The 16,017-nt window shown below is 32.9% G+C and overlaps 2 protein-coding genes across 4 annotated transcripts; one reads left to right on the forward strand and one right to left on the reverse strand.

Annotated features, from left to right (window-relative positions):
• Positions 1–888: 888 nt before the first annotated feature.
• LOC126671101 (protein LIGHT-DEPENDENT SHORT HYPOCOTYLS 1) lies at positions 889–2,903 on the forward strand. 2 transcript variants are annotated; one of them, XR_007638923.2, is made up of 2 exons: positions 889–2,630; positions 2,765–2,903. XR_007638923.2 is itself a non-coding variant. In XM_050364813.2 (2 exons), exon 2 carries the CDS (start codon positions 1,959–1,961, stop codon positions 2,550–2,552), a length of 594 nt encoding a protein of 197 aa, XP_050220770.1. In that variant the 5' UTR covers positions 889–1,641; positions 1,771–1,958; the 3' UTR covers positions 2,553–2,903. The 2 variants fall into 2 exon arrangements, 1 of the variants encoding a protein (XP_050220770.1); XM_050364813.2 differs by having other exon boundaries at positions 889–1,641; positions 1,771–2,903.
• A 3,683-nt stretch (positions 2,904–6,586) lies between these two features.
• On the reverse strand, positions 6,587–15,524 carry LOC126672029 (putative lysine-specific demethylase JMJ16). 2 transcript variants are annotated; one of them, XM_050365918.2, is made up of 12 exons: positions 15,385–15,524; positions 12,816–13,138; positions 12,555–12,626; positions 12,280–12,357; positions 11,664–12,185; positions 11,342–11,566; positions 10,929–11,090; positions 9,995–10,363; positions 8,161–9,568; positions 7,957–8,060; positions 7,227–7,424; positions 6,587–7,098 (listed from the first exon to the last, which is right to left on the reverse strand). In XM_050365918.2, the coding sequence occupies exons 2-12, from the start codon at positions 13,131–13,133 to the stop codon at positions 6,778–6,780; spliced, it is 3,777 nt and encodes a 1,258-aa protein (XP_050221875.1). In that variant the 5' UTR covers positions 13,134–13,138; positions 15,385–15,524; the 3' UTR covers positions 6,587–6,777. The 2 variants fall into 2 exon arrangements, with proteins under 2 accessions (XP_050221875.1, XP_050221874.1); XM_050365917.2 differs by lacking the exon at positions 15,385–15,524 and adding an exon at positions 14,902–15,122.
• Positions 15,525–16,017: the final 493 nt, after the last annotated feature.

Consider the following 16,017-nt stretch of genomic DNA (forward strand, 5'->3'; position numbering starts at 1 on the left):
GAGTTTAATTAGCAATACAGCCATCGGTCATGGGAATTAACAATTCATATAAAAGGTAAAAGAAATTAACTTAAAGCAAGTGGGTACATGCATGTATACACAACATTTTTGGATGTGAACAAATTTGCAAATCATTTTTTGGCCAGAAAGATAATTTGATAAGCAATTGCCATGAAGGTTCCTTAATCAATGAATGCGGCCATCTTGTAAGAAAAAAATGTAGCTATCAAAAATTTAACAAACATATTGCTACTTCTTTTTTCGGCAGATTTCAATATCTTGCCCGAAATGGACAAAACATGTAAAACAATATAAATTTTATTACAATTTTATAGAAATTGATTAAGTAATATATATATATATATATTGAAATTTACAAAATTATTGCTATCACATATATGCCACGCTGCAAATACTAGAATCTCATACCGAATGACTATTTTAAATCGAATTAATAAGAGTCCAACTTAGATGAATTCATAAAAAAAATTATTTAGTTGCGTTTGAATGAATTATTTAATTTAAAATTTACATTTAAAATACTAAATTATAATAATAATTAAGATTAAGTACTAGTTATCTTCCTGATTTTATGTTTTTAATTCTGAAAAATTTAGTACCCTTAACTTTTATATTTATTATAGTTGAAAATGAAATCCCTTATTAATAAAATTCTATATTTCGTAAAAAAAAACGACATCTTTAAATCCTTATGTTTAGATTAATCTTTACCCAAACCAAAAAATAGTTTGCGAGAGTAAATTTCTAATCATAAATTTGTAAATAATTATACATATAAATACGATTTGAATCTGCATCCTTATTTAATCAGAAGAGGGTGTTAGTAACACATAAACCCTTTAGGAATTCAAACTCTTACTTATGGTAAAAAGAAAAGTAGATAAAAAGCTTTTAAAAACTTAGAAAGAAGAGTAGTGAGAGAGTAGAAATGAGAGCATAATATTTGGTGGTTTGTGGCCATTGGGTCACTCTCCAAATTTCTGTTCTATCACTGCAACAAAAACTGTCCTTTTATAGCAAAACAAAACACTTTCTTGTCATGTTTTCACTTATTATTATTATTGTTATCACTCACTCCTAGCTACTACTACTATACTACTAGTTGTAGTTGTGTTATCTTTTCTTTTTAAGCCAATGAGACTCTCTCTCTCTAGTTTCTCTCACTAAACTCAGTCCCTTTCTTCTAACTTTATCTACAGTGTTTCACTTCAGTTGCTTGCTCTTTTCTTGGAAACAAAATCTCATCATCTGATCTGATATTCTTCTCTTTTACCATATTTCACAAATCATACCATTTCTTTGCAGACTCAGCAGTGGGAATCTTTTGTTCACTTTTTAGATTTTTATTTTATTTTACTTACAAATTTAATTCAAGATCCCAATCCATGCAAATTCTTCCTCTCATTAATTGATCCTATTTTTGTGATTCATTCTCTTACCAAAACACCTCTTCAAGTGAAAGAAAAGCCATTACTAGGTTGTTTAACTGTTTTGCTTTTTGAAGCTCACTGTTTGAAAATCAAGAAACTTGAGGCAGCTCTTCATCTGAAAATCAAGAAACTTGAGCTAATTCTCCATCTGAATATCAAGAAACTCAATCTGAAGATCAAGAAACTTGAGGTAGCTCTAATTTGAAAATCAAGAATCTTGAGCTAGTTGTCTATCTGAAAATCAAGAAACTTGAGCTAGTTGTTTATCTGAAAATCAAGAAATTTAAGCTACCTCTCTCTCTCTCTATTTTCTTTCTAGGGTTCTTGATCGATTCATCTTCTGTTTACAAACCCGGAAACAAGTGTACAGTAAGAATCCAAGGACAAGATCAGCTGCTAGCTAGCAAGAAGCAGGATAAATCTATTACAGCAAGATCAAGATCCTGATAAAAGGAAGCAAGAAAACCCTAATCCCGACACTTTTGTTTTTGTCATATATATTTCAACATGGATTTATCTTCCACTTCAGCGAACTCCACTTTTTCAAGCCAAATAATTGGTGGCAGCACAGTCACCACCGCCAACGCGGTCACCGCCACGGCAACCACACCAACAGCCACATCTCCGGCTTCAACACCAAGCAGGTACGAGAATCAAAAAAGAAGAGACTGGAACACATTCTGCCAATACCTAAGGAACCACCGGCCACCACTCTCACTGCCCATGTGCAGCGGCGCTCATGTTCTTGAATTCCTCCGCTATCTTGATCAGTTCGGCAAAACTAAAGTCCATAACCAAACTTGTCCATTTTTTGGCCTGCCAAACCCACCGGCACCCTGCCCATGCCCGCTTCGGCAAGCATGGGGCAGCCTCGACGCACTCATCGGACGGCTCAGGGCTGCTTATGAAGAACATGGAGGACGACCAGAAGGTAATCCATTTGGTGCAAGAGCTGTGAGGATATTTTTAAGGGAAGTTAGAGATTTTCAAGCTAAAGCTAGAGGTGTTAGTTATGAAAAGAAAAGAAAACGGCCTAAACCTAAAACGACACCGTTACCACCACCAGCACCACCGCCATCTGCTGATTCAGTTGCCGGATAGTAAAATCTAAGAACATTGATCAGACGAAGCTATATATAAATATGTGGGACTCGTACATCAGCAGGTTTATCCATGTGGGTATTTTATTTTCAAACTTTTTCTGTTCTTTTTTTCTCTTTAAATATGATAAAAGAGATTATTTATAAATATTTATATGATGATGATGATGGATGATGAAACTTCGGTTTGATTTGTACAAGCTTATGTTTTAGATTTGTGGGTACCATTGGAACTACTCTTTAAGGGACAAGCGACCTGGTAATGAGCTCTTACTTGAACATATTTAATATTTAAGTTGTGATTTTGTACTTGAACATATTTAATCTTTTAAGTACTTATAATTATCTCTTACTTCATAATCTCTTGCTGCTTCTATGTCAATTCAGAAAAAAATTGTTATTGGTTAAATGATTTTGCAGTTCTTCTAACTATACTATTTTTACAAAATGGTTACTGCCATTCAATTTATTACATTTTGATAGATCATCATTCATTTTCTAAACTATAAAAGGTTATCCGATCAATTTAGACTAAACTTTGACTGTTTAACTGATAAATTGTCGTTGTGTCAACTGACCGCCACCTGAGTCAAGTTTAGCCTGAATTGATCTAATTAAGTATATATAACCTTTTATTGTGCGAAAGGTGAATGGTAAATTACTGATATATAAAAAAATCAAATGTAAGTAAATCTTTTATAAAAATGATATAGTTTGATAATCGTCTGTACATATAAATAAAAACCAGGGGTAGGTGCATGTTTACATTTTTTTAAAATCATGTAAAGAAAGAATAACCGTGAAAAGAATGTCGGAAAGCTTTTTCGGCGGACAATGTTTCTATGCATACAATGATCCACAATCTCATGCAAAATAATGCATTTATAATTTGTATGAAAATGGGGAAAGAATTAGCAAAGAAAATGAAATATTCTGTGTGAAGGACAAGAACACTTTGAGAAGTGGTTAAGTTCACGAGGCTATGAAGGGTGAAGAGTCAGGTAAATATCCATTTAAAGATAATGTGAAGTTCTCTATTTTTAGACTACAAGACAAAAACTTAGATTTAGGGATTCTGATATTGATGCCTGCCAATAACACACATGCTACAAACTAATTTAATTATATGCATTAAAGGGTAGCATAAAAGAAATGTAGTATTATTTTTAGAATTTGGTTGGGTATTTTATAATCCAACTGGACCGACAAACATGTAAAACTTCATATACTTTCATTTTTTAAAACTATATATTATATGGTTTGTTAATGTTGGATTGTCTTTTTGGAAGTACATGATCAAAAAGGCTATTTAGTGTTACAATCTTAATTTGAAACAATTTGTATAGCTAGTTGGTGATGCTCTCTTCTTGATTTGATCTTGATCTTAATTAGTATTTGGAATTATGGGTACTAATCTAAGCTTAATTAGGATTTCTTTAGCTTAATTTATAACCTTTTTCTTTTACATATAAATTGACAATTCATATGCTTAGGTGCATTAAACATGACATATATCAGTTATAAAGAATTACAGGTTACATATATTTTGACAGCTCTCTTTATAGGGAATTAATTCGAGTGCTAATTTGCTTAATATATATACACAGGAATATTTATAGTTAATTTGGATAGAGTTACTTATTTGTACCGACTTGATCAGAATAATGTTTGTGGGTTCTGATCTTGAATTTTCTATCCGTTTCTTCTTTTCATTAATTGGACGTACATATTAATTTATGTGTTATTTATTTCCACTGATTTCTTATTTTCTTCTATTGAACATTATGGTGAGTTTCATATATATGTGCTGAATGGTTTTAAAACTTGATTTGAATCTCAAATTCAGCTGGCATATTTAGAGTTAGAAATTATGACAAAATTATAAGTGGAATATCATTTAAAGCTACTTTTAATTCATGGAATGGAATAGCATGTAATGGAATAGTTATTGAATAATTACACTTTATTTTCTTGAGCGGAGTAGTTATTCTATAAAATCAAGGAATAACAATTTCATGTAATTATTATTAAATAAAGCAAATTAGTAAGGAGTAATTCTTCTATACGGAACAGTTATTCTATTCCGGACCTAATTTCAGTGGCGTATTCAAAAATTTAGGCATAAAATTTAACATGTGGAACCACATGTTATATATTGTTTTTTTACCAATAAATTGGTTAAGTTATGATCGCTGTTTTTTTCACCAAATAATCCCTTTTAGGTGGTTTTTAATGACTCCAACGACACCGAATAATTAATTTAAATTAAAATACAAAAAAATAAAAGGACGGCCTTTTTTCATGTTTTAAAAGACGTGTTTAAATCGCCATAAAAAGTGAAAAATGAGTTATTTTTATATAAATAACCCTATATGTACATTAATTTTACAATTTTTGATTTTTTTTTCCTACAGTGTTGATAACAATATGATAATATAGTGATACTCGTATGATAATCGGACGTTGTTTTTTTTTATAAAAAAAAAAATTATTTTTCTGCAGTGTTATGATAATATTATGATAATACAGTGATACTTATGATAAATAGATGTTGTCTTTTTCTGTAAAAAAAATATATAAGTAGAGTTTAATAATAACAAAAGTTAGGTATAATTATAATATAAGCATGTGTTAGAGTAAAAAATAAAAACAATAAAAAATGAGGTATTTTCTTTATTTTTTTCTTATTAAAGTAGGAAATCAGATTATTTTTAAAATAGAGTATTTACTCTAATTTTTTTAAAAATATATTAAAAATCTATTTTTAAAAAACTTAAAGAATAGATAAATAATACTAAAATACTCTACCTCAAATTATCAATGATTATATTTTATAGTGTATACTTATTATGTTTAATTTTTTTAGTATTAATTATTATCCTCACACTCATGAGTTTTGGTTTGAATGTTATTTTTTTCTCAAAAGAAAACTCAAATATAAGGAAAGAATAGTATATTTAAAAAAACTTATGGGTAAATAATATTTCGGATAAGATTTCACAAAAATAATTAGTAATAATTAATTTTTTTTTGAAAAAGTTAAGTTGTAACTTTGTCATTGGTGAGCCTATTTTTGATAACTAGAGGAGATAAATAATTTGACCTAATTTTAGAGTTTTTAGTAATTATCTCATAATATTAACATGATTTTTCCTTAAAAAAAACTTACCACCAAAACCTCTGTTATTTTGTAGCTCATCCAGATTCGCGGACCCCTATACAATGCCGTACACTTAAAAGAAATCCCGCAATTTACGGTCAACCAAACAATTGACACGTGCAACTCTTAGTGGTCTTACCTATTGTTAGTGACCACGTGTGCACCTGTATACTATGTCGGGAACAGGGAATTCTCTTCTCCCCCACCGGCTCCTATTTCCAGATGTCTTTCGTTCACTTTTGGTGTCACGTGGCACTTCATATCGCCGTCGGATATTTATGTAAACAGATTTTTTTTCGAACCCATTAATTTATAAACAAAGGTCAATTTGGTGCTTAAATTTGCATTTTGAAATCAAATAAGTATATTTTAATTATTTGAGTTATATTTCTAAATTTTGTGTTTCAGTAGTTATATAAATTATGTTAGTCAATTAGATCTTTGTATATCAATTTAAGGTATATAATTTTAGAGTTACTTGATAAATTTTGGGTTACTTCGCAAATTAAGAGAGTTCAGAAATCTAATTGAATGATCAAATAAAAAATGACTTGAAGTAAGTTATTTAGTCCCGAAGATATAAATTTGTGAATCTAATGTCTCAAAAAAATTAATATGTAGTTATTTGATCTCAAGACGCAACTTTAAAGGCCGGACTTTTTCTTTATTTAATAACTTATTAATTATTATGACATTACCAACTGATTAATATTTAATCATCCTGATCAATTCAAAATTATATTACAAAATTTAATTTGATTAATTGAAGATAATATTCTATTTTTAACTCGAGCAACTCCAAATTGCACTAATTTTTCCAACCAGAAAGAAATGATCTACTTAGCATTACTAGATAAGCATCTAAAAACAAGGGATTAAAATTTCCAGCTTCTTTGTTATAAATGGGCATTTTGAAGAATTACATGAGTGTTTGTTTTTTCCTTTCTGTTTTTATCTCTAAGTAAAAAAAATTGTAGATTGAATGGAGATGTATGTGCACAGTGAGTGAGATTTTGGAATTTACAGTCAAAAAAAAAATTGCAAAGGCCGATTCAATCTCAAAGAATCATCTCCGGCGATATTTTATCTCTTCATTCACAAGTTTAGTTATTAAACCTCCATCAACGCTCGTTCCTCCACCGTTTAGAATTACGTTCAGCGAGTTCAGTTCTTCTGTGTTAGCCTTCTTCAAGAGCTCTCTAAGAATGTTATCAGCTCCGTTAGGTAACGAATGGTTACTTGAATTACCTCCGTTTTGTCCGTCATTTTTGCCATGCAAATTTCTACCAATTTCTTTGGGTTGTGGAATCTGACCTACAGGCCGTGAATACGGCCTCAAATCCCAATAATCTGTACAAACTCGATTTCGATCCAATGCCTCTATTGCCTGCTTAAGGAAATAGAAAATATCATATTTGAACACCCCCCCTAACCAGAAAATGATATCAAATGACATCCAGAAAAAAGCATGTGACCGGAAGGACAAAAATATGATCAAGTCCACCATTTATGTACCTGCACAATAGCTGGGGAAGAAAACCCAAACATTTCAAGGCCATCAAGACTGCCAGGAGGTTGCAGTGGGGGCAAGTTCATCCTTCCCAATTTATGTTGCTTAGTGATCTCTTGATTCACTCTATCTCGCACCATTTCCCAGCACCTGGATGCTGAAACGTGGACAAACACCTCACTTGGACAATCTTCCAGCGAAACCTACAAATTTTAGAAAAGCACAACCAATTCAGTGATGAAATTTAACTTCTACTCCAACGCATACTGTAATTATTACAAAGAAAAACATCGGTTCACCCTCTAATTACTAGTCCTTTTACACATCATAATATTGACAATCTCGATTTCAACTGCAATCAAGGCTCGGTTGCTTTGTCTCATTTTAGTCCTGGAAATACTTCCCCACAAGAAAAAAATTCAAAAGACACTGTTGATATAGTTGCAAATGTCTCAAAAGACCTGAGCAATTTAGGGTCTCATCAATATGACCAAGGAAAGGTAGTTTGTTAGGAGCAGCTGTTGGTTGTCAATATGACCACCGTATCATATTTATGTACTCCAATCCTTCTAAGAGAGCAAATTATTCCCAGCATTTCCTAATTAAGCTTGGAGCTTTTAAGGCTCAAGTGAGGAAATAATCAATCTTTGTATACCACAAACAAAAAGATAAGTAAATAGTCTAGTTTTATGCAACACTAACAAATCCAGATAATAGGAAAAATTTAGTAGATACCATAAACAGAGGTCTATCTTGTCCAGCACCCAAAATTTCTGAGACATAGTAAGACATATTTGTGGGATCCAAAACACTTATGTATCTAACACGGCTTCTAAATCCTGCACAAAAATTTAATCATTAGTACATGTGATTTACTTTTTTTCTGCAGAAGGGCTCTTGGACTTTCTGAACTCCATAAGAAAAACACATGCAACACACCTTTGGGAAAAATTGCCTGGCTGTTGCTCCATAATTTTCCGGAAAGTACATCTCCAAATTCCAGAGGCTCAACATTACAATTAATCCGCCGCACTACCTTTGCAATACGTGGACCCTTCTGACGAAAATGTCGATCCAAATTATTTGATGAACAAGATGGGCTAGCTGTAATAGCTCTCGAGTATTCCACTGAATTAGAGGTGACACTTGCTCCCATTTTATCCTCAGCGTTTGGTTTTAAACTGCCCAACTGCTGCATAGGTTGACATCCAGAATTTAACATATTTTGATCCCTCTTGGTTTGACTCATATTTAAGGAATCCTGACCAGTCCGATCAGAAACTGATGCAGACCCTGGATGGCAAGAACTCTTTGATGCATTAGATTCCAGAACTCTTTCACTTTCTTGATGGACATCCTTCAATTTTACAGGTACAAATAAACTATTGATCCTCTGCCGACTTGGTGAGGAAATGCCGTTACTTTCGCCACTAACTAGAGAATCAGTCAGAGAGGTAATTGAGATTGTATCTTTATTGTCATTACAAGTGATATTATTAGAACTTGATGGCTTGTCAGTAACTTCTGAGTGCTTTGCGTGCGAATTTTCTTTTGTTCGTTCTCCAGCTGATTCTTTTGGTTCATCACCTTCATCATCACTAAGAAGAATAATGTCACCATGATTCAAAGGTGGAGGCTTTTTGCTTCCAGATTCCACAGAACTCACATCCCCAGCATAGGATGTGTCTTCTCGAGATAGCTGGCATATTGCTGTTGTCAAATTAGCAGGAGAACAAGTGGAACCCTCTTTCTGTACCTTAAAACCATTACTTTGTTTCTCAATTACTTGGAAAGAACTATTAGATAGAGCTAATGCCTTTGCCACCTTCTGAGCTATAGTTTCAGGAGGTATCTTTTTCTCAACTGAAGGAGTCTCATTTAAGATCTTAATTGAAGTTTTACTGTTTAAATCATTGAGGAGCTCCAAAGATGCTTTTGATCTTGTCTCTTTCAGTGCTTTTACTTCAGGCAAATAAGATAATTTACAGTCTTGCAAATTGTCTTTGGAGATGAAAGATGCTAATGCCAGTCCAAGATCAAGTCTTGCCCATCTATACACTGCACTTAGTTTTCCTTCCAATGCTTCAACTAGGATATTTAATTCGTTGATGTCATAGCGAAATAGGAAATATTTGGTACCCCCTCCACATGAACACATCTGGTTTGTATGGTTCAAGCATGCATACTTATCCGGAGAACAATGGCATCCTGCTGCAGAAAGATGCAAATCAAAAAGGCAGACATTACATTCCCTTTCACTTGTGGCGTCAAAATTGCTGTCCATCTTCAGCGCCTGTGAAGATTTGCATAGAAATTCTCTCCTCACACGTTCCATCTCCACACGTTCCTACAGAAGATATATATCCAAAGTCAACAAAAGAGCAGAGATGACAACCAATGCATTCATTGTAGCATGAACACAACTTCTTCACCATCTTAAAACTTCAGCATTCCCAACTAGAAAGTATTGACAACACAATATATTATAAGCATAGTAGAATTTGCCCATCAAAATACCCAGTGAATTTGGACAAAACATCCAATTCCTGAATTGTGGTTATCAAGAAGTGGACCAAATTGGGGATACCAATACCTATAATTCACAAACTCACAAGCTTAAGAACAACATCAAATGATTCAGATACTAAAGAGTAGTTTTACCATCATCGTTTGAAAAAGATCCAAATTCTGAAAAAGATTCGGATTAAAAATCACATTACAGCAGTCCAGTATGGAAATCAGCCCAAAAGAAACTAAAAGTAACTGGGCTTACCTTGAGTGCTTTGGATAGTATCCCATCCTTTCCGCACACTTCTTTCCATCTTAAATTATTTGAAGTGTTCTTTTTCAGTAAATTAAGTTCCCAATGAGCTCTTACTGCTTCCCTTGATGCCCCAAGCAACAATTTATCATGGGATATGGAAGTTCTTCTTCCCTGCTCACGGTATAGCTCTATAGCAATCTGTCCATGGGGCAGCCAGTCAACAGGAGCTACATTTACCGCCTCCGCACAATTGAAGCCACAATTAAACCCTGAATGATATGCTCGAGGAAATGTTAGAATAAACTCTCCAGAATTTTGTTTGCAACGATAGACTGGTATCCCTTCAGCTTTAAGTATGGAAGGAGAAAGCTGAGTCACCTGCATGTTTAAATTAATTGATGAGAACAATGATACTTACACAAGTGAAAACAGTTAGGTAAAAGACAACTTCATAAGATCATGCTCTGCTACTATCATTCATAGAAACATGAAAAGAAATATACAGTCATTCCGTAGTACTAGTTAATCTTTACCCAGTAGTACTTAGTATGATTTTTTGATTCCGGTTCTAGTCACCTCCTAAAATAACAAAATCCATGATGACAAACTAAATCAATTTTCTGGACACCATAATTAAGAACAAGTATCTCATACCTTTCCTCCTTTTAAAAATTAAAGAAAAAAACAAGAAATAGAAAGAAAGAGAGAGTGACAAACAAAATATAGCAAAAGGAAGAAGAAGAAAAAAATCTAAGCAATTTCTAAAAACCTCCAAAAGAGAGGCACTACAGCTGGAGCAAGTAGTAAATTACAATATGAAGACATAAATATCAGAACTGAAATAACAGCCAACAGCCAGACATTAACATAAGAGCTATGCAGGCCAACGTTTATATCATTGAATTAATGAGATAAGAAAGAAGGAACGTGGTAGGGTACTCACCAGCTTGTGAAGCAAGTCTGGCTGTTCGTCAAAAAGATCAGGCAAATGCTTTCTCATAGCCTCTTCTAATTTCATGGAATCCTTCCCCGGCACACCATACCATATTTTTGGAGCCCCCCAATGCAAGTAATTCAGCGAATACAAGTGATGATCTTCAACATGCTGTACGATGATGTCAAATAAGAAGGAAATAAATTAGTTGGTAAACCGCAAACATCAATATCCAAAAGGATAAATCAACTTAAGGTTAAATACACTGCTAAAATTGAATAGTAAATTCAACTTGAGTTTTAGTTTAGCAATCAGAGTAACTAACATTAAACTTAGAAGATTGAGCAACTACCAAGAGGGTTTGAATATTTTCAAGTTGAAAGATAATTTTTTTGGTTTACAAGCAATAAAGCTCTCCTTACCCAACAGAATGATGAAAAGCACATTCCTATATACAGCCATGGCACCAGAACACCAGATATATCGCCACTCTCGTAGGAAAGAACAGAGCCAGGAAGCCTCGGGAAGTTGTTCAAGTTCCAGCCAGACTTTGCATAACGGTCATTGGCATCAGAACCAACTTGACTAGACAATTTTGGAAACCCACTGCCAAAAACCCCAGTTTCCAGATCAGCTCCATAAAGCACCTACCCAGAAGACAAAGTAATACTTTAGAATTCCTACTCATGGTGCCATAAGTTGAAAAATAGAAGTCACAAAACAAACTTAACTTTCATAAAATACCTCTATTTCCTCAGTCGCCTTTTCTACAATTCGCCAATACTCACCCTCAATATTCTCCACTGTTGGCTCCCAACTATCCTGAATGGCTGCTGTATTAACGCCCTTGATGACATCGTTCTTGCCAAAGTATTGCGCCTTGAAATCATCAGCATATTTCTGAAACATATTCAGAGTAAACTGTGGACCAGGTTCAAACCCAAAATTGTCAGCCTCGCAAGCACCAACTTTGGTGCAGCCTGAGATACTTTCAGTATCTGTCCCGCAATCTACTTCCATTCTCATGCATTTTCTTCTTTTCTTTCTAGTATGATTATTCGTCCTTGACATCTTTTTCAGCGAATCCCGATTCTGCAGTTTGTCAACCCTTTGAACACGAGTAGCAAACTTAGAACCCTCCCATATAGATTTTTCCTTCAGTGGACAGGGAGGTTTCCAAGAAGGAGGAGGAACAATGCGACATATACCATATTGTTCAGCTTTTGGCCGTATGCTAGCAATATAATTTAAAGTATCCTCGAACTCCTGCGAAAGGTTGTTGACCCATTCAGAAATCCTAATTCCTAAGATAATATCTTGAAATTGAAATGACTAAATTAGTACAAGAAACAACATAAACCTCTTCAGTTGGATAGAAGACAGGAGCGTCCTCCAGTTCGGGCTTACGAGCATATCCAGGATGCCACCTCGCATTGACCTAAGCCAGCAATAAACTATCATTTGGACAGTATTGGAAAATAATAGAAAAGCGAATAACAAATACTGATCATGTTGCACAGGGTTTAGACCATTTGTAGTGCTTGCAAGTTGTAATTCTATCAGCAATTAGAGCTATAGCTACAATATGATTGCTAGAATAACAAAAGGTACACATGTATGCGGATAAAAAATAACCTTCTGGCAATCAATGCATTGTTCACAGCCACGGATAACCCCCTTAGGAAGATGAGGCCTTGAACTGAGATCCTGTAATACAAATGGGATGTAACTGTAAGGCAATATCCAGTCATCTAATAAATGCATATGAGCATCAACATAACGATCCAATAGCAGAAAATGAAATTCATCTGATTTTAATTTGAAAACAGATAGAGTGACCTAATATAAAATTACTGCACGTTCGAAAAGCTGCCAAACAATGAAAATAAAACTAACTTGAATAAGCTTCCCAGCAACAGCTTCCTCCCCTGAACAATTTTCCAATTGTCCATAGTTTATCCAGGCTCTACGCCGAAGAGACCTTGTAACTTTTGGCTCAGTACCACTTTGAAATTCCGTTTCCATCTTAACAGGTTGTGATTCTGAAGCAATTAAAGATCCTGAATATCTATTTACTATGTCTAGGCTTTCCTGCTTCTCACTATCTTGCACTTTCTTTAAGGTGAAAGCAGCAAATGATTCAAAACCAGGCGGAACTGCTGGAATGTCATCATTTTCTTCCTTAACACAGACTCTCATGAGTTCAGTTCCCATCAAAACTGTGACACAAAGATGAAAAACATAAACCTTTGGCAACTTATATTTAAAACAATGTATAAAAACAGTTAAAAATCAAAATTTCATGAGCCTCAATCCAGTCGCATCCACATATAGTTTCTTAAAGCAAAATTCTTCTATAATGACTAAAATATACTTGATCAATGCGACAAATGGATACTGATTTTTAGAATACTTTACGAATTAGATTTTGACAATGTCCTTGCTATTGCAAAAGTATCTCCACCATGAAGAGAATTTATAAAACATATATCCACACCAGCCATACTGATGCAACCAAAAGCTTTAAGGATTCATGAGATCATTGTCTATAATTTAATTGACAAACGACCGGTTACATCTTGAGGTTTAAACACAAATCCTAATTAAATCTTCATCAACCTAAAGTTCAACTTTTATCATTAGTGCAATGCCAAAATTCTCTTCCAATTTCATCTTTGAGCAAGCAGAGATCCATTATTTTATTTGCATAAATGGGAGGCCTTCCATGAAAAATAAAGTCAATAGTTCTTCAGACTTGTTTAATACTTAAGAGTTATAATTTTATCACCGTTCAATTTTCTAACATACGAGTAAATAGAGAAAAGGGGAAAAATTAACATATGGGACAAGACATTAGCACATTCATGCTGGATTTAAACACGAGCAAATAAATCTATGTATCCCGTAAACTTGAGGATGAGAGAAAAAAGACCGACATCAATCGTTCTGGTTGAATCTAGTAATAATCGTAAAACTACAATTGCAGTTCGAGTACTAACTCAGAATCAAGTATATATGCAAATCATGCTTGAACTCCCTGCCCCACAAACCCATATAATCTACACACGTGTGTATGCATGACGAACAGCTATCATAAGGATGTCAGGGACTGCCATTAACATCTCTTACATAAACCCTAGTCATTCTAACAGGATTCCCTTAATCTTAGAGAAAGCAACAGTTGAAGCAAACAGAAACCAAAAGATACAGATACAAATAAAATGGGACTGATCACAACATACATTGTATTTTCTGGACGCTATTAGTATAGTTTACTAATCGAAAAATAATTAAACATCCTAACCAGAACTCATAATTCAGGCCAAGATACATAACCCATTGATTTATTAATCTGAAAGGATTCTATTCATTAATAAAACTTAGATATGTATCTACTACCACTTATCAATAATCTAAAAACTGATAGAAACACAACCACCAAACACAAAGTCTGAGCCAAAACAATTAACATACTACATAAAAAATGATTAGAAAAAAAAAACTCAATTAAAAAAGGAAATTAGGGCTCACAAATTTAGATCCACAATCTAAAACCCCTAATTCACTGGAACAGCTCAAACTTCACGAATAAATTATTTATAAAAATAAAAAACATAAATTTAAACCTTATTTCATATGAACAAATTTATTTTCAAAATAACAAAATAAATTTAATCTAATATTGGCAGATCCAATCCTAACCCTAAACCAGATGACATGAAGATAAGAGCACATATTTTTCCTGCAGCAAAAAGAAAATTACTACTGAAAAAAGTACTCACCAATTCAAATATGACAAATAAGACCTTTCAAACATCATTATCATCAACAACAATAGCAAATAAAAAATTAAAAAAACTGGAAACTGAAATATAAAAAAAATTGAGAATAAACAAACCCTAGAATCACATAATCAATCATCAATCATCAACACAAAAAATTACATAATATAAATTTAATAATAATGATAAAATCAACTTACAAGAGAAGATAAGGGTAAATCTGGAAGAAAATTATTGACCTCTTTATTTACTTTTTTGATTCAACAAAAATCTAATCTTAATCCAGGAAAAAATTCTATAAACCTAAAGCAGATTTTGAGTGCATAGGGAATTAAATTCGGTACTCTTTTTATTAAAATTATTACTAGTAATTTTTTTTTATGATGATTTATATTTTATTATTATTATTACTAAGGACATGTGTCCTTGATAATAATAATAATCTCAGCTCTTGGGTTTTTATTATACTCAATGTTTCTAATTTTAGGTAACTTTAATTTTTTTTTCCATGAAGGGTAGTTATGGAAATATAAAAAGTTGATGATGAATTACTAGACTTTATTAGCTGAAAAATGTGTTGAACGAAAAACGGACGAAACGTGTATATTTAATATTTTATTAATAAAAAGTTTATATTAAATATTTTAGATTATAGTTTTAGTATTGAATGTAAAAACTGTTACCTGATTTTAGGTAAGTCTTTATGTATCCATTTTTATTGGGACAGTGTTGTGTATTTCTTCTGTGGCGTAAATGAATGGGAAAGACCAAGAGAATTCTAGAGAGAGATTGAGATTTAGAGAGAGAAAGGGAGGTGGGAATAAGAAGGCTAAAAAGAAAATGCTGACTTGTAGGAAATTTATAATTATTTTTTTATTATGTTAGGCAGTTTCCTTTTAGTTTTTTTTTTTTTTGGGTGGGGACAATATGGGGTCAAAAGAAAGAAATCAGAATTAGAATTGATGGGTCATGAGTGCTGATTAGGAATGGGGGATAAGGGAGGATTTATTACGTAACCACGTCTTCCGTAAATTAAGCCAATCACATTTTTGTAATTTTTTTATTATCTTTTTACATTTTTTAATAATATTATAAGAATATCATTATTTTAATGATATATTATAATGTGATTGGCTCAGTCTACCTATGATATGATAGACTAAGTCTCCCTGATAATTTCTCGGGAATAAAGTATTTTTTCTGATATAATTGTTATCAAATTTAAATAAAACTACTACTTTTTAAAACTCATATCTAAAATTACATTAGCTCAAGACCATAAACAGAAATAAAATTCATATGATGCAACACAGATA

This window comes from Mercurialis annua, linkage group LG3 (genome assembly GCF_937616625.2).
Source record: "Mercurialis annua linkage group LG3, ddMerAnnu1.2, whole genome shotgun sequence".
Lineage (NCBI taxonomy): Eukaryota > Viridiplantae > Streptophyta > Magnoliopsida > Malpighiales > Euphorbiaceae > Mercurialis > Mercurialis annua.